This window comes from Dendrobates tinctorius, unplaced genomic scaffold, assembly GCF_039654945.1.
Source record: "Dendrobates tinctorius isolate UK_male_01 unplaced genomic scaffold, ASM3965494v1 ptg000179l, whole genome shotgun sequence".
Lineage (NCBI taxonomy): Eukaryota > Metazoa > Chordata > Amphibia > Anura > Dendrobatidae > Dendrobates > Dendrobates tinctorius.
The window spans coordinates 1,199,240-1,218,665 of NW_027361846.1; the positions used below are offsets into that span (position 1 = coordinate 1,199,240).

A 19,426-nucleotide genomic window follows, 5' to 3' on the forward strand; every position below is an offset into this window, starting at 1 on the left:
GGACCCCTACACTGTATGGAGGGGCGGCACTACACCGTATGGAGGGGTGGGGGGACCCCTACACTGTATGGAGGGGCGGCTCTACATCGTATGGAGGGGTGGGGGGACCCCTACACTGTATGGAGGGGCGGCTCTACACAGTATGGAGTGGTGGGGGACCCCTACACTGTATGGAGGGGCGGCTCTACACCGTATGGAGGGGTGGGGGACCCCTACACTGTATGGAGGGGCGGCACTACACAGTATGGATGGGTGGGGGACCCCTACACTGTATGGGTACTGTGCAGTATTATACCCCAGAGCTGCACTTTATGCACATGCTCAGTAGTGACCAGTGCTGTGCAGTATTATACCCCGGAGCTGCACTTTATGCACATGCTCAGTAGCTACCGATGCTGTGCAGTATTATACCCCAGAGCTGCACTTTATGCACATGCTCAGTAGTGACCGGGGCTGTGCAGTATTATACCCCAGAGCTGCACTTTATGCACATGCTCAGTAGTGACCGATGCTGTGCAGTATTATACCCCAGAGCTGCACTTTATGCACATGCTCAGTAGTGACCGGTGCTGTGCAGTATTATACCCCAGAGCTGCACTTTATGCACATGCTCAGTAGTGACCGATGCTGTGCAGTATTATACCCCAGAGCTGCACTTTATGCACATGCTCAGTAGTGACCAGTGCTGTGCAGTATTATACCCCGGAGCTGCACTTTATGCACATGCTCAGTAGCTACCGATGCTGTGCAGTATTATACCCCAGAGCTGCACTTTATGCACATGCTCAGTAGTGACCAGTGCTGTGCAGTATTATACCCCGGAGCTGCACTTTATGCACATGCTCAGTAGCTACCGATGCTGTGCAGTATTATACCCCAGAGCTGCACTTTATGCACATGCTCAGTAGTGACCGATGCTGTGCAGTATTATACCCCAGAGCTACACTTTATGCACATGCTCACAGGGCCGTGGAGTCGGAGTTGGTTTTGGTTGGAGTCGGAGTCGGTAGAAATGTACCGACTCCAGCTTAAAAAAAAAAAATGTATTAATATTTCATAATTGAACTTTCATATGAATTTTATAAATGTTACTCAAATATATATGTTCTATCAAACTATGAACAACAGTGATAAGCAGTTCTGCTGGAGATAGAGACATTTCTTACTTCTTGTGTGTCACTGTTCTCCACTGCTCTTATCTAATCTTATACTTGGTTAACCTCATGCTGCCCCAACCCCCCTACTTACAATGTATGAAACTGAAAGTGAAAATGTGTTGCAAATTCTTAGTAGTAAAGCTCCTCCTCTAGACTAGATCATACTAGTTGTGCGTCTTCCAAGCATCTCACAGCTGCCTGCTACTCAGAAGAGGAAGACTGTAAGAAGTATTATCCTTTCAACAAACTTTGCATCAGTTAACTGTGAGTACATGAGGAATAATAACAGTATTACTGACCACTATATCAGTTGTACGACCTGGCAATAATTTTGTACAATTGTTTTTAGGAAAAACAATTGTCATTTGGATTGTGAATGCAGAATTAAAAACCTGAGAATGTCAAAGAAGCATCACATTAAATCAGCTGTATTTGAACATTTCACCATCACTCAAGATAGAAAACATTATGTCTGTCAGTGTATGACAAATGATCCAGACGAAAACAAATGCTGTGAAGCCAAGATGAGTGCATATTCAGGTAAAGATAAAAATGCTCCTACCAGAGCTTCTAATCTAAAGAGACATTTACAGCGCTTTCATCCAGAAGTACTGAAAGCAGTGGATGAGAAAGACTGCATCCAAACCAATGAACCAGTGCCCAGCTCTTCCAGCCAAACAAAGGAGCAGAGAACTTTGCAGCCATCAGTTGCAAGATATTTTGTCAGTGACAAAGTTACTGTGACAATGACAGTAGATACATTTAAAAAACAGATCATAGAGCTTGTTGTAAAGGATAGTGTGCCTATTTCATTATTTTCACGACCAGCTTTTATGTGTCTGAATGGGGAAATGGCCCGCAAGCTTGGTGTTTCTCTGGAGAGAGAGAGTATTAGAAAATTAGTAATCGAAGAAGCTTTTAAACAAAAGGAAGAACTTAAAAAAACTCTCAAGGGACGCTTTCTGTTTCTTAAAATGGATGCCTGCACACGTCACAGAGTGAACTATTTTGCCATCAATGTCCGATTTGTTTGTGACAAAAATGAAATAGTTACCAAGACATTGGCAGTAAAAGACACCAAAGCTCATCACACCAGTGAGTTTCTCCAGGTCTTGGTGGAAAAGGTTCTGCAAGACTATGAACTTAAAAAAGAGCAAGTTCTTTCTGTCGTAACTGACAATGCTTCAAATATGATAAGTCCTATTAAGCTAATGAATGAGAGTAATGATGGTGACCAGCAGCTAGAAGAACATTCTGGGTCCACAGACACAGAAATGGTTGAAATAGAGGAACACAGTATTGTAACTGAGGAGCAAACTGAAGTTGCTTCAGAAGAACAGCAACATGATAGTTTAGATGATCTTGTTGAAACTGTGTCAATATGTTCTTTCATTCATCACATGCGCTGTGTTGTGCATACGCTACAGCTGGCTATAAGAGACAGTCTGCAAGAAGGACATGCTGCTGCACTGATTGGCAAGGTGAGAAAATTGGCTACTGTTGCCAGAACCCCTAAAGTTGACTCAATTTTGAAGAGACGTGCTGGAAAAGGGGCAATTATTGATCAAGCCACACGATGGGGCAGTACTTACTTAATGATTCAGCGCTTGGTTGAACTGAAAACCTTTCTTGTAGACATGGCTAACCCTCAACTGACGCTAAATGAAAGTCAGTGGAATCAGGTGACTGAGCTGGAAAAATTGCTAGAGCACCCATTTACAGTGACTAAAAAATTACAAGCAGAGGACTTAACTCCAGGTATCTTCTTAAAGGAGTGGAAGAACCTGATGTTTCGCCTGTCCCAAAGAGGAGGGTTAATTGCAAGTGGCATTGCTACATCAATGAAACGGAGAGAGGAGCTACTATTACAAAATAACATTCTTTTGGCAGCTGTTTATGTAGACCCAATGCCTCGGATTCTTCTAGATGATCAACAGCTAAGTAAAGGAAAAGAAGCTCTGTTTGAAATAGCAGTAAGGATGAAAGGGTTGCAGAACAGTCAGGAGTAACAAGAAGAATTTGGTCGTCCTGCCACATCTTCACCCTCATCATCAACTGATGAAGAATTTAATTTCGAAAAATATTTGGATCACAAGGACCGTGCAAAGCGTTCCCGCATAGAAGAGTCATCCCCATCAAGGAACACAGCCAGGACATTGCAGCAGAATTCTTCATGTGCACTAAAAGAAATTGAGAAATTTGACCGTTCATCAAAAATAACAGTGCAACAAGCGATTCCTCTGTATCCTGACATTGTCAGAGATGTTGCCCGAGTGGTTACTGCTTTGCCACCAACACAAGTTAGTGTAGAGAGGTTGTTCTCTGCTCTCAAAATAATTAGATCAGATTTGAGGGCATCCATGAAGGAGGATCTGACAGAGGCAATACTTTTTCTGAGGACAAATTTATAGATTTCTTCTTATTAACTGCATAAAAGTGTTTATTGCATATTTACTTACAGTTTAGAACAGTTTATAAAAGTTATTTGCTATATTCTAATTGTATTCTAATAAATGTAGTTTTTGCTCTAAGTGGTCTGATTACTTATATGATGGTGAGAAACTGAATAAGCACGATGTTTAATATTTTACAACAGGAAATTTGTTGTTATGAATTGGCCATTTATGAAGGAGTCGGAGCCGGAGTCGCAACTGTGGCTTACTGACTCCACAGCCCTGCATGCTCAGTAGTGCCCGAAGCTGTGCAGTATTATACCCCAGAGCTGCACTTTATGCACATGCTCAGTAGTGACCGCTGCGGTGTGGTATTATGCCCCAGAGCTGCACTTTATGCACATGCTCAGTAGTGACCGCTGCGGTGTGGTATTATGCCCCAGAGCTGCACTTTATGCACATGCTCAGTAGTGCCCGAAGCTGTGCAGTATTATACCCCAGAGCTGCACTTTATGCACATGCTCAGTAGTGACCGCTGCGGTGTGGTATTATGCCCCAGAGCTGCACTTTATGCACATGCTCAGTAGTGACCGATGCTGTGCGGTATTATACCCCAGAGCTGCACTTTATGCACAGGCTCAGTAGTGACCGATGCTGTGCAGTATTATACCCCAGAGCTGCACTTTATGCACATGCTCAGTAGTGACAGGTGCTGTGCAGTATTATACTCCAGAGCTGCACTTTATGCACAGGCTCAGTAGTGACCGATGCTGTGCAGTATTATACCCCAGAGCTGCACTTTATGCACATGCTCAGTAGTGACCGATGCTGTGCAGTATTATACTCCAGAGCTGCACTTTATGCACAGGCTCAGTAGTGACCGATGCTGTGCAGTATTATACCCCAGAGCTGCACTTTATGCACAGGCTCAGTAGTGACCGATGCTGTGCAGTATTATACCCCAGAGCTGCACTTTATGCACATGCTCAGTAGTGACCGCTACAGTGCAGTATTATGCCCCAGAGCTGCACTTTATGCACATGCCCAGTAGTGACCGGGGCTGTGCAGTATTATACCCCAGAGCTGCACTTTATGCACATGCTCAGTAGTGACTGGTGCGGTATTATACCCCAGAGGTGCCGTTTATTATTATTATTTATTTACATAGCCCCATTGGTTCCATGGTGCAGCACATGAGAAGGGGTTACATACAAATTACAGATATCACTTACAGTAAACTAACAATCACAGACTGATACAGAGTGGAGAGAGGACCCTGCCCTTTCGGACTTACATTCTACACGATGGTGGGGAAGGAGACAGTAGGTTGGTGGGTTGCAGCAGTTCCGGTGTTGGTTGAGGTGACATCTCCAGTAGTGGTGAGAGAGAAGGAGGGAGCGGGGTCATTGCAGGCTGTAGGCTTTCTTGACGAGGTGGGTTTTCAGGTTCCGTCTGAAGGATCCGATTGTGGTTGATAGTCGGACTTGTTGGGGCAAAGAATTCCAGAGAATAGGGGCTATTCGGGAGAAGTCTTGGAGGCGGTTGGGTGAGGAGCGAATAAGTGTGGAGAGAAGGAGGTCTTGGGAGGACTGGAGATTACGTGAGGGAAGGTATCGGGAGATTAGTGCAGAGACATATGGGGGAGACAGGTTATAAATTACCTTGTAGGTCAGTATTAGTAATTTGAACTGGATGCGCTGAGGGAGCGGGAGCCAGTGAAGAGATTTGCAGAGGGGAGAAGCGGAGGAGTAGCGAGGAGAGAGATGAATTAGTCGGGCAGCAGAGTTAAGGATGGACTGGAGAGGTGCGAGGGTGTTAGCAGGGAGACCACAGAAAAGGATGTTGCAGTAGTCAAGGCGGGAGATGATGAGGGCATGCACAAGCATTTTAGTAGATTGAGGGTTGAGGAAAGGACGGATTCTGGAAATATTTTTGAGCTGGAGGCGACAGGAGGTAGAAAGAGCTTGGATGTGCGGTTTGAAGGACGATGATAAAGATGAGAGCATTATACTCCCTCTGTACAAATCCCTGGTTAGACCGCACATGGAGTACTGTGTACAGTTTTGGGCACCGGTGCTCAGGAATGATATAATGGAACTAGAGCGGGTACAAAGGAGGGCAACAAAATTAATAAAGGGTGTAAGATACTCCTGGGGTGGACCCACTAGACCGTGGCAACGAACCTCCCGAGGGCGAGCTGACCAGGTGGACCACCCCCTATACAGGGAGTGTATGGGGCAAGCCCGCGGGTAACTATCACCACGGCAGCTGGTACCCAGGGAAAGTATAAGCGGACAGACAGGTAGATCCGGATGGGATGCACTGGACAGACGGCACGGCTTGGAGACACAGGAGTGACGGCACGGCTTGGAGACACAGGGGTAACGGGCAAGGCCTGGAGACACAGAACCTAGGAGAGAGAACAAGGAGGAATGAGTAAACGCACAGACAGGGAGCTGGGAAGCACAAGGAGAGCGGGCCAGAGTCACTAGCAGGATCTAGTGATAGTCAGGCATCGCCCGCAGAAGGAGGCGGCCTGATATAGGAAGTGGGAGGGCTTCCGGGTCATGACCTCCAGTTGGAGGAGGAGGAGGAGGCGCGCGTCCTCAGGTGGAGGAGAGCGCGCGCCCGGCCATAGAATGGAGACGCGCCCGCGGAGGAGGAGCGGGGGCGCGCACCAGGCGCGATCCAGAGGGCCGGACGGAGGCGGTCGCCGGCTGAGGAAGGATGACCGGGGGAGACCGCGCCGAGGCCCGCAGCGGCCGGCGCCGAAGCGAGACCACCGGGGAGCGGGTGAGCCGGGGCCGGAGGGAGGTAAGGGAAGGAGTGCGCGGCAGCCGCCGCGTGACAGTACCCCCCCCTTACGCGCCCCCCTCCGCAGACCGGAAAAAAATTTAGCCAAGATTCGAGGAGCTTGGATATTCTCCTGGGGCTCCCAGGACCTCTCCTCAGGGCCAAAGCCCTTCCAATCAACCAAAAAAAAAAAGGTTTTCCCTCTTTGCTTTCTCATGGCCAAAATATCTCTAACCTCAAATACATAGTCTGCGGAGGCAGGCGGAGGTGAGAGAGGAGCCTTAGAAAGAAAACGATTGAAGATGACTGGCTTAAGCAACGACACATGAAAAGCATTAGGGATGCGGAGAGAGGCGGGAAGCCGCAGTTTGTAGGAGACATCATTAATACGGGACAAGACCTCAAAAGGTCCAATATAGCGGGGACCCAGCTTATGGGACGGGATTTTGAGGTGAATAAACTTGGAGGCTAGCCAAACTTTATCACCTGGGTGATATGGCGGGACATCCAGGCGCCTCTTGTCTGCGTGTCTCTTAACCCTGTTACATACCAACTCGAGAGCGGTCTTGGTCTCCTGCCAGATCCTGGAGAATTCACCGGACAGAAGATCAGCCGCCGGTACACCCGAGGCGGGAGGAACCGGTAGAGGTACACCAGGATGTTGACCGTAGACGACAAAGAATGGGGATTTGCCAGAAGACTCACTGACGTGGTTATTATAGGCAAACTCAGCCCACGGGAGTAATTCAGACCAGTCGTTCTGGTGGACATTAGAAAAGTGCCGGAGGTAGTTCACCAAACTCTGATTCGTCCGTTCTGCCTGACCGTTGGACTGTGGATGGTAAGATGAGGAGAAGTCAAGAGTGACATCCATCGATTTGCATAGGGCTCTCCAGAAGCGAGAGGTGAATTGGACTCCTCTGTCCGAAACAATAGGTTGGGGCAGTCCATGAAGACGGAAGATGTGCTGAACGAAAATCTTCGCCAAGGCTGGGGCCGATGGCAAGCCGGGTAGAGGGATGAAGTGTGCCATTTTAGAAAACCTATCTACCACCACTAAGACGACAGTACAGTTGGCAGACGAGGGTAGGTCCGCAATAAAGTCCATGGCAATGTGTTGCCAAGGAGACGAGGGGATGTAGAAGACCAGAAGGCAGCTGCCTAGGCACCTTGATCTTGGCACACGAGAGGCAGGAGGCGACGAAATCCCGTACATCCTGGGAAAGAGTCGGCCACCAGTAATAGCGGGACACCAGGAGAAGTGTCTTTTTATGGCCGAGATGACCAGCCAGCTTGGAAGCATGACCCCAGTGGAGGATTCGTCTTCGGTCCTTCTCCGAAACAAAAGTCTTGCCTGGTGGGGTTGCGAGGAGAGAAAGTGGTGCCACGGTGATGAACCTGGATGGGTCCAAGATATGCGCGGGTTCTTCCTCGACATCCGCGGAAAGAGGACCTGGACAAGGCGTCGGCTTTGAGGTTCTTGTTACCTGGACGAAAATGCAGGTCAAAATCGAATCGGCCGAAGAACAGAGACCACCTGGCCTGCCGAGGTTTGAGTCTTTGAGCAGACCGAAGGTAAGCTAGATTCTTATGGTCTGTGAAGATTGTGAAGGGATGTGCGGCGCCCTCCAATAAGTATCTCCACTCCTCTAGGGCTAACTTGATGGCAAGCAGTTCTCGGTCTCCGATGGAATAATTCCGCTCTGGGGTGGAGAATGATTTGGAAAAGAAACCGCACGTAACGAGCCTACCAGAGGAAGACTTCTGAGACAAAACCGCTCCAGCTGCGGATGCATCTACTTCGAGGATGAATGGTTTGTTGACCTCAGGGCGATGGAGTACGGGAGCCGCGGCAAATGCACGTTTCAGAGATAGAAAGGCTCCCTCCGCTTTAGGGGTCCAGATGTGTGGGTTGGCTCCTTTACGGATCAAAGACGAGATAGAGCCAGTCAAAGAGGAAAAATGGGGGATGAACTGCCGGTAATAGTTTGCTAAGCCGAGAAAGCGCTGAATGGCTTTCACCCCTTGAGGACGTGGCCAGTTAAGCACGGCAGAAACCTTCTCAGGATCCATACGCAGGCCAGAGTCAGAGATGATATAGCCCAGAAATGGAAGAGAAGACTGTTCAAAGGCGCACTTCTCCAATTTGGCGTACAGACGATTCTCCCTCAAACGGAACAGTACTCGGCGGACATCTCTTCTGTGGGTGGACAGATCAGGAGAGAAGACAAGGATATCGTCGAGGTACACGACCACACAGGAATACAGAAGGTCTCGGAAAACGTCGTTCACAAATTCCTGAAAGACTGCGGGGGCGTTGCATAACCCAAAGGGCATGACAAGATACTCGTAGTGTCCATCCCTGGTGTTGAAGGCGGTCTTCCACTCATCTCCGGAGCGAATACGGATGAGATTGTAGGCTCCACGGAGATCCAATTTAGAAAAGATTCGCGCCCCACGTAGCCGGTCGAACAACTCGGGGATGAGAGGCAGAGGATATCTATTCTTAACGGTAATCTCGTTGAGACCACGATAGTCAATACAGGGGCGCAGAGACCCGTCTTTCTTCTTGACAAAAAAGAACCCAGCTCCAGCGGGGGAAGATGACTTCCGGATGAAGCCCCTGGCCAAATTCTCCTGTACATATTCGGTCATGGCCTGGGACTCGAGTGGACTCAACGGATAGATCCGCCCCCGGGGCGGAGTCGAACCAGGAACAAGCTCGATAGGACAATCATATTGCCGGTGCGGTGGAAGGACCTCTGCTTCCTTTTTATCGAAGACGTCCGCAAAGGCCCAGTAAGCCGAAGGCAACTCCGCAGGGCCCGAGACAGGAGACGAGCATTTGAGGGGTTGTACTGGGCGGAGACATCTAGTCTGGCAGAAGCGGCCCCAGCGAAGAATGTCTCCGGACCGCCAATCCAGGACAGGTTCATGCATCCGCAACCACGGAAGGCCCAGGAGCACGGTGTGGGACAAAGACGGCAGCACGAAGAAGGTTATCCTTTCACGGTGAAGAACCCCGATCTGTAACTCCAGCTCTTCAGTGACCAGTGTAACGGCCTCGCGCAAGAGAGCGCCGTCGACAGAGGCTAACTGCCGGGGAACCTCCAAGGACCTGACAGGTATCCCTAATCTCTTCACCGCCTCGAGTTGGATGAAGTTTCCAGCAGCCCCTGAGTCAATATAGGCTATCTCCAAAAAACGTTTGGAGCCCAGGAGAAACACAACAGAAAGGGTCAAGGGTAGAGAGGTGTCAATGACACCTAGGGAGGCCTCTCTTACCTGTCCTAGGCGGAGGAGTTTCCCGGCCTCACAGGACAGGAACGCAGGAGATGCGAGGCGCTGCCACAATAAAGACAAAGGCCATGAGCGAGTCTGTCCTGGCGGCGTAGCTCCGCGGGCCTGAGTCGGTCCACTTGCATGGGTTCGGGAGCTGCGGCCGAGGCAGAGGACCGCGAGCGTGGAGGGCTGTGTGTCGGAGGAGAAAAACGAGTGGGCCTTCTCTCCCTGGCGACCTCGCGGGAACGCTCCCGGAAACGTAGATCAATTCGTGTTGCCAGCGAGATGAGATCCTCCAAAGACGTGGGCGTATCCCTGCCTGCCAGCTCGTCCTTGATTCGGGCCGACAAGCCACGCCAAAAAGCCCCTACCAGGGCCTCATTGTTCCACCCAAGCTCAGAGGATAACATACGGAACTGGATGGCGTACTGTCCCACCGAGAGAGTACCCTGGCGAAGGCAAAATAAAGACTCGGTGGCGGAGACCAGACGACCGGGCTCATCGAAGACCTTATGAAAGGTCTCCAAGAAGGTCGCAAGCTGGGAGACTATCGGGTCATCGCGCTCCCACAAGGGATTTACCCAGGCCAGTGCCTCACCCTCAAAGTGGGAAATCATAAAGGCCACCTTGGCTCGGTCGGAGGGATACTGTAGGGGTGCCAACTCGAAATCCAACTGGCACTGGTTAATGAACCCCCGACAGAGTTTGGGATCTCCGCTATAGTGTGGGGGTTTGGCCAACCGGGGGGGGAGGAGTGTGGGACTGCCACAGGCGCCGGGACAGCGGCTGCCGTCTGTAGAGCTATTAAGCGGTTATCTACAGAGGCTATATAATTCAAAATATGGGCCTGGGTGTCGCGCTGTTGAGCCAGTTCCTGCTGCAAGCCGGAGATTTGGGAGGCAATTCCCGGATCGGAGGTCTGCAAAGACGAAAGTCGGGACTCCATCGATTTGAGGAACGACATGATCCTCGCCTGGTTCTCACGAAGGAACAAAAGTTCCTTTTGGGTCGGGGTCGAGGTACCAGCGGGATCCATGGCCTGACTATACTGTAAGATACTCCTGGGGTGGACCCACTAGACCGTGGCAACGAACCTCCCAAGGGCGAGCTGACCAGGTGGACCACCCCCTATACAGGGAGTGTATGGGGCAAGCCCGCGGGTAACTATCACCACGGCAGCTGGTACCCAGGGAAAGTATAAGCGGACAGACAGGTAGATCCGGATGGGATGCACTGGACAGACGGCACGGCTTGGGGACACAGGAGTGACGGCACGGCTTGGAGACACAGGGGTAACGGGCAAGGCCTGGAGACACAGGGGTAACGGGCAAGGCCTGGAGACACAGGGGTAACGGGCAAGGCCTGGAGACACAGGGGTAACGGGCAAGGCCTGGAGACACAGGGGTAACGGGCAAGGCCTGGAGACACAGGGGTAACGGGCAAGGCCTGGAGACACAGAACCTAGGAGAGAGAACAAGGAGGAATGAGTAAACGCACAGACAGGGAGCTGGGAAGCACAAGGAGAGCAGGCCAGAGTCACTAGCAGGATCTAGTGATAGTCAGGCATCACCCGCAGAAGGAGGCGGCCTGATATAGGAAGTGGGAGGGCTTCCGGGTCATGACCTCCAGTTGGAGGAGGAGGAGGCGCGCGTCCTCAGGTGGAGGAGAGCGCGCGCCCGGCCATAGAGTGGAGACGCGCCCGCCGAGGAGGAGGAGCGGGGGCGCGCACCAGGCGCGATCCAGAGGGCCGGACGGAGGCGGTCGCCGGCCGAGGAAGGATGACCGGGGGAGACCGCGCCGAGGCCCGCAGCGGCCGGCGCCGAAGCGAGGAGACCACCGGGGAGCGGGTGAGCCGGGGCCGGAGGGAGGTAAGGGAAGGAGTGCGCGGCAGCCGCCGCGTGACAAAGGGGATGGGGGAACTACAATACCCAGAGAGATTAGCAAAATTAGGATTATTTAGTCTAGAAAAAAGACGACTGAGGGGCGATCTAATAACCATGTATAAGTATATAAGGGGACAATACAAACATCTCTCCGAGGATCTGTTGATACCAAGGAAGGTGACGGTCACAAGGGGGCATTCTCTGCGTCTGGAGGAGAAAAGGTTTTTCCACCAACATAGAAGAGGATTCTTTACTGTTAGGGCAGTGAGAATCTGGAATTTCCTGCCTGAGGAGGTGGTGATGGCGAACTCCGTTGAGGTGATCAAGAGAGGCCTGGATGTCTTCCTGGAGCGTAACAATATTTTATCTTACAGTGATTGTTAGGTTCTTTACAAGGACGTAGATCTGGAGATTTATTCTGACAGAATTTTATAGGCTGAACTGGATGGATTAAGGGCTTTTTTCGGCCTTACTATGTTACTATGTATAAAGGACAGGGCAGAGTCAAAGGTTACTCCGAGGCAGCGGACTTCCGGTACTGGGGTTAGCGTGATGTCATTAATTGTTATAGTTAGGTCGGGTAAGGAAGATCTGTGAGATGGGGGAAAGATCAGTTCAGATTTGTCCACATTGACCTTGAGGAAGCGAGAGAAGGAGGATATGGCTGATAGACACTCTGGGATTCTGGACAGCAGAGAGGTGACGTCTGGGCCAGAGAGGTAGATCTGAGTGTCATCAGCATAAAGGTGGTACTGGAATCCGTGAGATTTTATGAGTTGCCCCAGACCAAGTGTATAGATTGAGAAAAGTAGGGGTCTCCAGCAGAGAGAGGGTGGGATGAGGAGGTGGTGTGGGAGATGCTTAATGTGCGGTTGGAAAGGTATGAGGAGATCAAGGATAGGGAGAGGTCTTTGATGCCGAAGGAGGAGAGGATCTGTAGTAGGAGGCAGTGGTCAACTGTGTCGAATGCAGAGAACAGGTCTAGAAGCAGGAGAATAGAGTATTGTCCGTTTGCTTTGGCTGTAAGTAGGTTGTTAGTAATTTTGGTCAGTGCTGTCTCAGTGGAGTGATGGGGGCGGAAACCAGATTGTCAAAGAGTAAGTTTGAGGATAGGTGGGAGGAAAGGTCAGCGTGGACGTGCAGCTCCAGGAGTTTCGAAGCAAATGGGAGCAGCGATATTGGGCGATAGCTGGACATAGCAGTTGGGTGGAGGGTTGGCTTTTTGAGGATAGGCGTGATTGTGGCATGTTTGAAAGCAGAAGGGAAGGTACCGGACGTTAGTGATAGGTTGAAGAGATGGGTTAGAGATGGGATAAGAGTGGTGGTGAGGTTGGGGAGGAGGTGGGATGGGATCGGGTCGAGTGCACAGTTTGTGAGGTGCGACCCCATGCACACTGCTCAGTAGTGACCGATGCTGTGGAGTCGGGAGACATTGAGGAGTTAGAGGTTTGACTGACCGGCTCCTCAGCCCTGGTTTTGGCTCCTCAGCGGCTCTGTAGATAGAAAATGGCGTTGACAGTTTACTTGCGCTCCAAGCAGCGCTCCTTTCCATCCGATCATGACCGTGCGCCCAAACAGTTTCTGCCACATATGGGGCAACATCATGGGAAACATGGCGTAGCAAGTTAGGGGGGCCATTTTCTTCTTTTATCCATTGTGAAAAGTAAAATATTTCGATAAAACATTTTAGAGGGGGAAAAAAAGAAATTTTCACATTCAAATGTTAAAAAGTTCTGTGAGGTATCTATGGGTTCAACAAGCTCAGCACCCACCCGGGAAGATTCCTTGAGGGGTCTAGTTCCCAAAGTGTGAGTAAGGCTGGGCTCACATTAGCGTTTGTGTCCTTAAGCTCCGCCTCTTCCCGCATGCGTCCTGCGGACCTATCCTTTAACATTGTGTACGCAGGGACAGGTGTTGTATGCGGATGCGTGCGTCATTTTGACGACCGCCGAACGCAAGAAAATGCAACATGTTGGGTTGGGAGGGCACTTCAAAACGACGCAGGACGTATGCGGAAGTAGGCGGGGCTTACGAAAGAAGTTTGCAACACCACGCTGCGGACTCCAACGCTAATATGAACCCGGCCGTAATTAGGTGTCCATGGTTACCACCATTAACAGATAAGCTATTGCAATGACCTGCACATGGGGTAAGTGACTAATCAGAGGAACTGTACTACATTTCTAATATTACTACACCTACAACGTATTAGCATAGGATCTTGGAGACGGGAATACCCTTTTAAGTACAAAACTGATATTTCAGCACTAATGGCGTATTAATGGCACAGCATTATTCTTATTAGAATATCCCCCGCCGGCACCAACACCTCACCGCCTGCCGACACAGCCCCCCGGAGGACTTCCCCTGCCAGGGGACATAGAGACAGAGGGGTCTGCATATCCATGACACATGAGCTGAATACAAATAGCTGGTCATTGCTACCACATGACCAAAGCACATGAATGGCGCCAGCACCTGACAGGGGACCAGCGAGAGGAGGCCTGTATGGCCCTAACAGTGGGGTCATCAGCCGGAGGCTTCTGTGAGACAAGACGATGAAGTGATGACCCCTCACACACAGCGTCACAATCAGAGCCCCGACTTCCTGATTTTATTAAGAAAAAAACTTTTGGTTGAATTAAAAGAATGATGTGGAACATTTGCAGCAGCGTCCTAGATTCATCTCATGGTCGTACTCTCTCTCTGATCTTGGTGGATATAATGAGCTGACTAATTAGCATCCGCAGGCATCGGACTCTAGGGACTCGAGGCACGCAGCATCGGCAAAGGGAGCCAGCCCATCTCCGAGGCGCGCAGAAGCAGAACATGTGCAGAAGTTCCTACCTCTTTTCTAAGGAGCTTGTAAACACTGTTATACAGCTGCCAGGATTGCAGCAAGGCACAGCTTGCCAGGTAGACTTACACTTCTCCATGTTTCTGTGATGAATTCTGCCCAGGACAGAGCATCAAGAGGGCCAAGATGAAGACACAAGTTAAAGGGTGTAGGGATGCAAAATGTTTCGGTAGGCATAAGGCAGAGTTCACACAGGCAATGGCGCTTTGGTCCAAGAAAAACAAAAATTACATATACAGAATGAGAGGAATTGAACTAAGCAACAGCACGTGTGAAAAAGATTTGGGTATATAATAGATCACAGACTGACTATGAGTCAACAGTGTGATGCAGCAGCAAAAAAGGCAAATGCAATTCTAGGATGTATTAACAGAAGCATACAGTCTAGATCACGTGAAGTCATTATTTCCCTCTACTCCTCTTTGGTCAGACCTCATCTGGAATACTGTGTCCAGTTTTGGGCACCACATTTTAAAAAAGACATCAACAAACTGGAGCAAGTTCAGAAAAGAGCGACCAGAATGGTGACCGGTCTGCAAACCCTGTCTTATGAGGAAAGGTTGCAGGATTTGGGATTGTTTAGCTGCAGAAGAGAAGACTGAGAGGAGACTTAAAGGGAATCTGTCACCCTTTTTTCGCCTATCAGCTGCCGGCATAGACATCGGGGGCTTTTCTACAGCATTCTGTACTGCATTCTATAATGCTGTAGATAAGCCCCCGATGTTACCTGAAACATAAGAAAAACACATTAGATTATACTCACCGGAGGGGTGGTCCGGTCCGATGGATGTCACGGTCCGGTTCGGTGCCTCCCATCTTCATATGATGCCGCCCTCTTCTTCCCTTCCTGTAGTAGCTCCGGCGCAGGCGCACTGTCCTGTTGAGGGTAGAATACTGCAGTCTGCAGCCGCCGGAGCCACTACAGGAAGGGAAGAAGAGGAGGGCATCATATGAAGATGGGAGGCACCGGACCGTGACACCCATCGGACCGGACCGCCCCTCCGGTGAGTATAATCTAACGTGTTTTTCTTATGTTTCAGGTAACATCGGGGGCTTATCTACAGCATTATAGAATGCAGTACAGAGTGCTGGAGAGAAGCCCCTGATGTCTATGCCGGCAGCTGATAGGCGAAAAAAGGGTGACAGATTCCCTTTAAGAGCTGTCTACAAATATCTAAAGGGCTGTCACATTGTAGAAGGATCAACTTTATTCTCATTTGCACAAGGAAAGACTAGAAGCAATGGGATGAAACTGAATGGGAGGAGACACAGATTAGATATTAGATGGGTGACAGTGAGGGTGATCAATGAATGGAACAGGCTGCCACAGGAGGTGGTGAGTTCTCCTTCAATGGAAGTCTTCACACAGAGGCTGGACAGACATCTGTCTGGGATGATTTAGCGAATCCTGCTCTGAGCAGGGGGTTGGACCAGATGGCCCAGGAGGTCCTTTGCAACTCTACCATTCTATGAAAGTAGGTGTTATTTGAAAGTTTTCATGGGGGCGTGGACAAATTCTATGTATGTTGCTGACCAGTCTAAAGAAGGCACCAACTGTCAGGGAATGAAGAGCCCGCCCCCCGCAGAGTGCAGAGATGCAAGGACACATGTTGTGAGCTCATCTGTTCATTCATCTCTTGTGTCCGAGGATCTCCCTCTTCTGGTGAAGGAAGGTAGTGAGGCTGATTACCAAACACCTGATCAGGTGGATGATGACTGGGTAACGGGAACTTCTGACTTAATATAAGGCAGCCGATGCCCTTCTGAGTGGCTGGTGATTTCTCTGCTGGATTCTTGGAGACCAGTCTGACTCCTGCTTCCCAAAGATAAGTTTTTGCTCTGCTATTGAACTTATTAATTTTGGCTTTGTTTACCTTGTTTTTTGGAGTTCAGCCATCCCCGGCCGGGGGTGTGCTGGATTCTTTTTCCCTGATCAGTGTTCTCTTTTGCTCTGCTTCCAGAATATTTTGAGTGCTGGTGTAGGGTTTGAAGTCTAGTGACTTCAGGGTCCTTTTTGCTTATCAGTTGTGTTGGTAATATTTTTAGCAGGGTTTTCTCGGATTGCAGACAGCAGCTTTTCTGTCCTATCCTTATTAGTTAGCTTGGGCCCCATCGTTTGCTCATCCTATCTTTCTATCTGTGTTAGTGTTTTCATCTTGCTTCACCATCATTATATGTTGGGGGCTGCCTATTGCTTTGGGGTCTGCTCTGGGGCAGTCAGTTTTTCCATTTTCTCTCTTTAGGCTTATGTAGATCTCCGGCTGTGACGAGGTGTCTAGGATCACCGTAGGAACACTCCACGGCTACTGCTAGTTGTGTGATAGGATTAGGGGTCTGCAATCCGCTAGTTTCCAACCTCTCTGATTTTCTGGGCTGAGCTTGTGTTTTGTTTTTTCCTCCTCGGTGACTCAATCATAACAGACACAGCTCTGCTCTTACCTCCGGCAGCAATCAGGGTGGGGAGGGGAAGAACAGCGGAGCTTAAAAGGTTTTGGAACTGTCACCTCTGCTGTACTGCCCCGGTATGTGTCAGAATCACACTCATGTCAGCTGTGCTCAGGCATCTTGTACTCGAGCCACTGTGAGGTCCCACACAGGAGTAACCGACCTGTTCTGGGCTCCTCCTGTAAGACATGACAGCTCTGACTTCGTTGCAGAGCCAGGACAAGCTGCCTAAGCACAGCAGACACAAGTGCTCTATAGTCGCAGTACAGCAGAGATGGCAGTACTGTGAGAGAAGGAACAAAAGTGATACCGACAGCATAGCAGAGGTGACAGCAGGAAAGCTGATAGATGGCTCTGTAATGTGACACAGCTAAACTCAGCTGCACTGTCCCCGCAACCACACAGGCTACTGCAGGGGGAGAGAGCAGGAGATCAGCACTGAAAAGGTGTTCCTTTCACCCTCCTATTGACCAGCAATCACAGGCAACACGGTGCACCAGGGAGAATCTGTCTACACGCGGGTCCAGGACAGCAGGGGGCCAACACATGTGACGAAAAAACCAAGGTGTATCCCGAAATGGCTAAAAGCATCATGAATGTTGTAGGAGAAAATTAGAAGCCTAGAAGACGTGGAAGTGCAATACCAGAGCCATGGCGGGGGGGGGGGGGGGGCACAGCAATACCAGAGCCACGGCGGGGGGGGGGGCACAGCAATACCAGAGCCACGGCGGGGGGGGGGCACAGCAATACCAGAGCCACGGCGGGGGGGGGGGGGCACAGCAATACCAGAGCCACGGCGGGGGGGGGGGGGGCACAGCAATACCAGAGCCACGGCGGGGGGGGGGGCACAGCAATACCAGAGCCACGGCGGGGGGGGGGGCACAGCAATACCAGAGCCACGGCGGGGGGGGGGGGCACAGCAATACCAGAGCCACGGCGGGGGGGGGCACAGCAATACCAGAGCCACGGCGGGGGGGGGCACAGCAATACCAGAGCCACGGCGGGGGGGGGCACAGCAATACCAGAGCCACGGCGGGGGGGGGGCACAGCAATACCAGAGCCACGGCGGGGGGGGGGGGGGCACAGCAATACCAGAGCCACGGCGGGGGGGGGGCCACAGCAATACCAGAGCCACGGCGGGGGGGGGGCACAGCAATACCAGAGCCACGGCGGGGGGGGGGGCACAGCAATACCAGAGCCACGGCGGGGGGGGGCACAGCAATACCAGAGCCACGGCGGGGGGGGGGCACAGCAATACCAGAGCCACGGCGGGGGGGGGCACAGCAATACCAGAGCCACGGCGGGGGGGGGGCACAGCAATACCAGAGCCACGGCGGGGGGGGGCACAGCAATACCAGAGCCACGGCGGGGGGGGGGGGGGGCACAGCAATACCAGAGCCACGGCGGGGGGGGGGGGGCACAGCAATACCAGAGCCACGGCGGGGGGGGGCACAGCAATACCAGAGCCACGGCGGGGGGGGGGGGGGCACAGCAATACCAGAGCCACGGCGGGGGGGGGGGCACAGCAATACCAGAGCCACGGCCTCAACAGTCAACTGAGTGATAGGACATCTTTTCCCGTACACGTCGTCTGTCTACCATGAAGACCACTAATCACACCGATCTGGAATTTTGAAGTGAATCCACATAATACCCGCTCACCTGGCAGACCCCCACCGTGATGCCCCCCTCAACCTGCAGATCCCCCCCCCCCCGTGACGCCCCCGGCAGACCCCCCCCCCCCCGTGATGCCCCCCTCCCCCGTGACGCCCCCCTCCCCCGGCAGACCCCCCCCCCCGTGATGCCCCCCTCCCCCGGCAGACCCCCCCCCCCCGTGACGCCCCCCTCCCCCGTGACGCCCCCCTCCCCCGGCAGACCCCCCCGTGACCCCCCCTCACCTTCGATGGAGATGACGTGCTCGCGGATCTGGTTCTGCAGCGCCGGGTCGTCCACGCGCTCGATCAGGTCGTAGATGGCGTAGATGTTGGGGTGCACGGACTCGAACCTCTGAATCTCGGCCCTGATGGCCACAGAGTTGGAGAGCACATACTGGGGGGCCCCGGGGGGCTGCGCGGCGGACACGGCCCCAGAGCCGAACTGCGGGACGGTACCGAACTGGGAAGGGACGGGGGCTCCGGACACCGACACCTGGGAGGAGAGGGACGACTGCGGACTGCCGGACAGGCCGGCCGGGGGGAAATTCATGGCGGCAGCGGGGACACGGGGCAACGAGTGAATGGACGAAGGCCGGGGAGGGGAGACGGCCCCGGGGCGGAGAAGGAGGAGAAGAGCGCCGCTATCTGCGCGGATAATAACGGAGCTCCGGGGGCGCGCACTCCCACACACAGAGCGCGCCCCCGCCCGCGCCCCCGCTGCCTGCGTCACCGCGCGCCCCCCCCCAACCGCACTTCCGGTCACAGCGGCCCCTCAGCGCCACACTTCCGGTCACAGCGGAGACCCCGACGGCGAGTCACACCCCGGTATACAGCGCGCGCATACAACACCGACCCCGGTATACAGCGCGTGTATACAACACCGACCCCCGTATACAGCGCGTGTATATAACACCGACCCCCGTATACAGCGCGTGTATGCAACACCGACCCCGGTATACAG

At 52.0% G+C, this 19,426-nt stretch overlaps 1 protein-coding gene across 1 annotated transcript in view; it reads right to left on the reverse strand.

Annotated features, from left to right (window-relative positions):
• Window positions 1–19,189, reverse strand: part of AGAP3 (ArfGAP with GTPase domain, ankyrin repeat and PH domain 3) — a 393,235-nt gene extending 374,046 nt beyond the window's left edge. The window contains exon 1 of the mRNA XM_073551710.1: window positions 18,709–19,189. Coding sequence (XP_073407811.1) covers window positions 18,709–19,015 — 307 coding nt within the window. The 5' untranslated portion in view covers window positions 19,016–19,189. The remainder of the gene's footprint in view (window positions 1–18,708) is intronic.
• Between the last annotated feature and the right edge of the window lie 237 nt (window positions 19,190–19,426).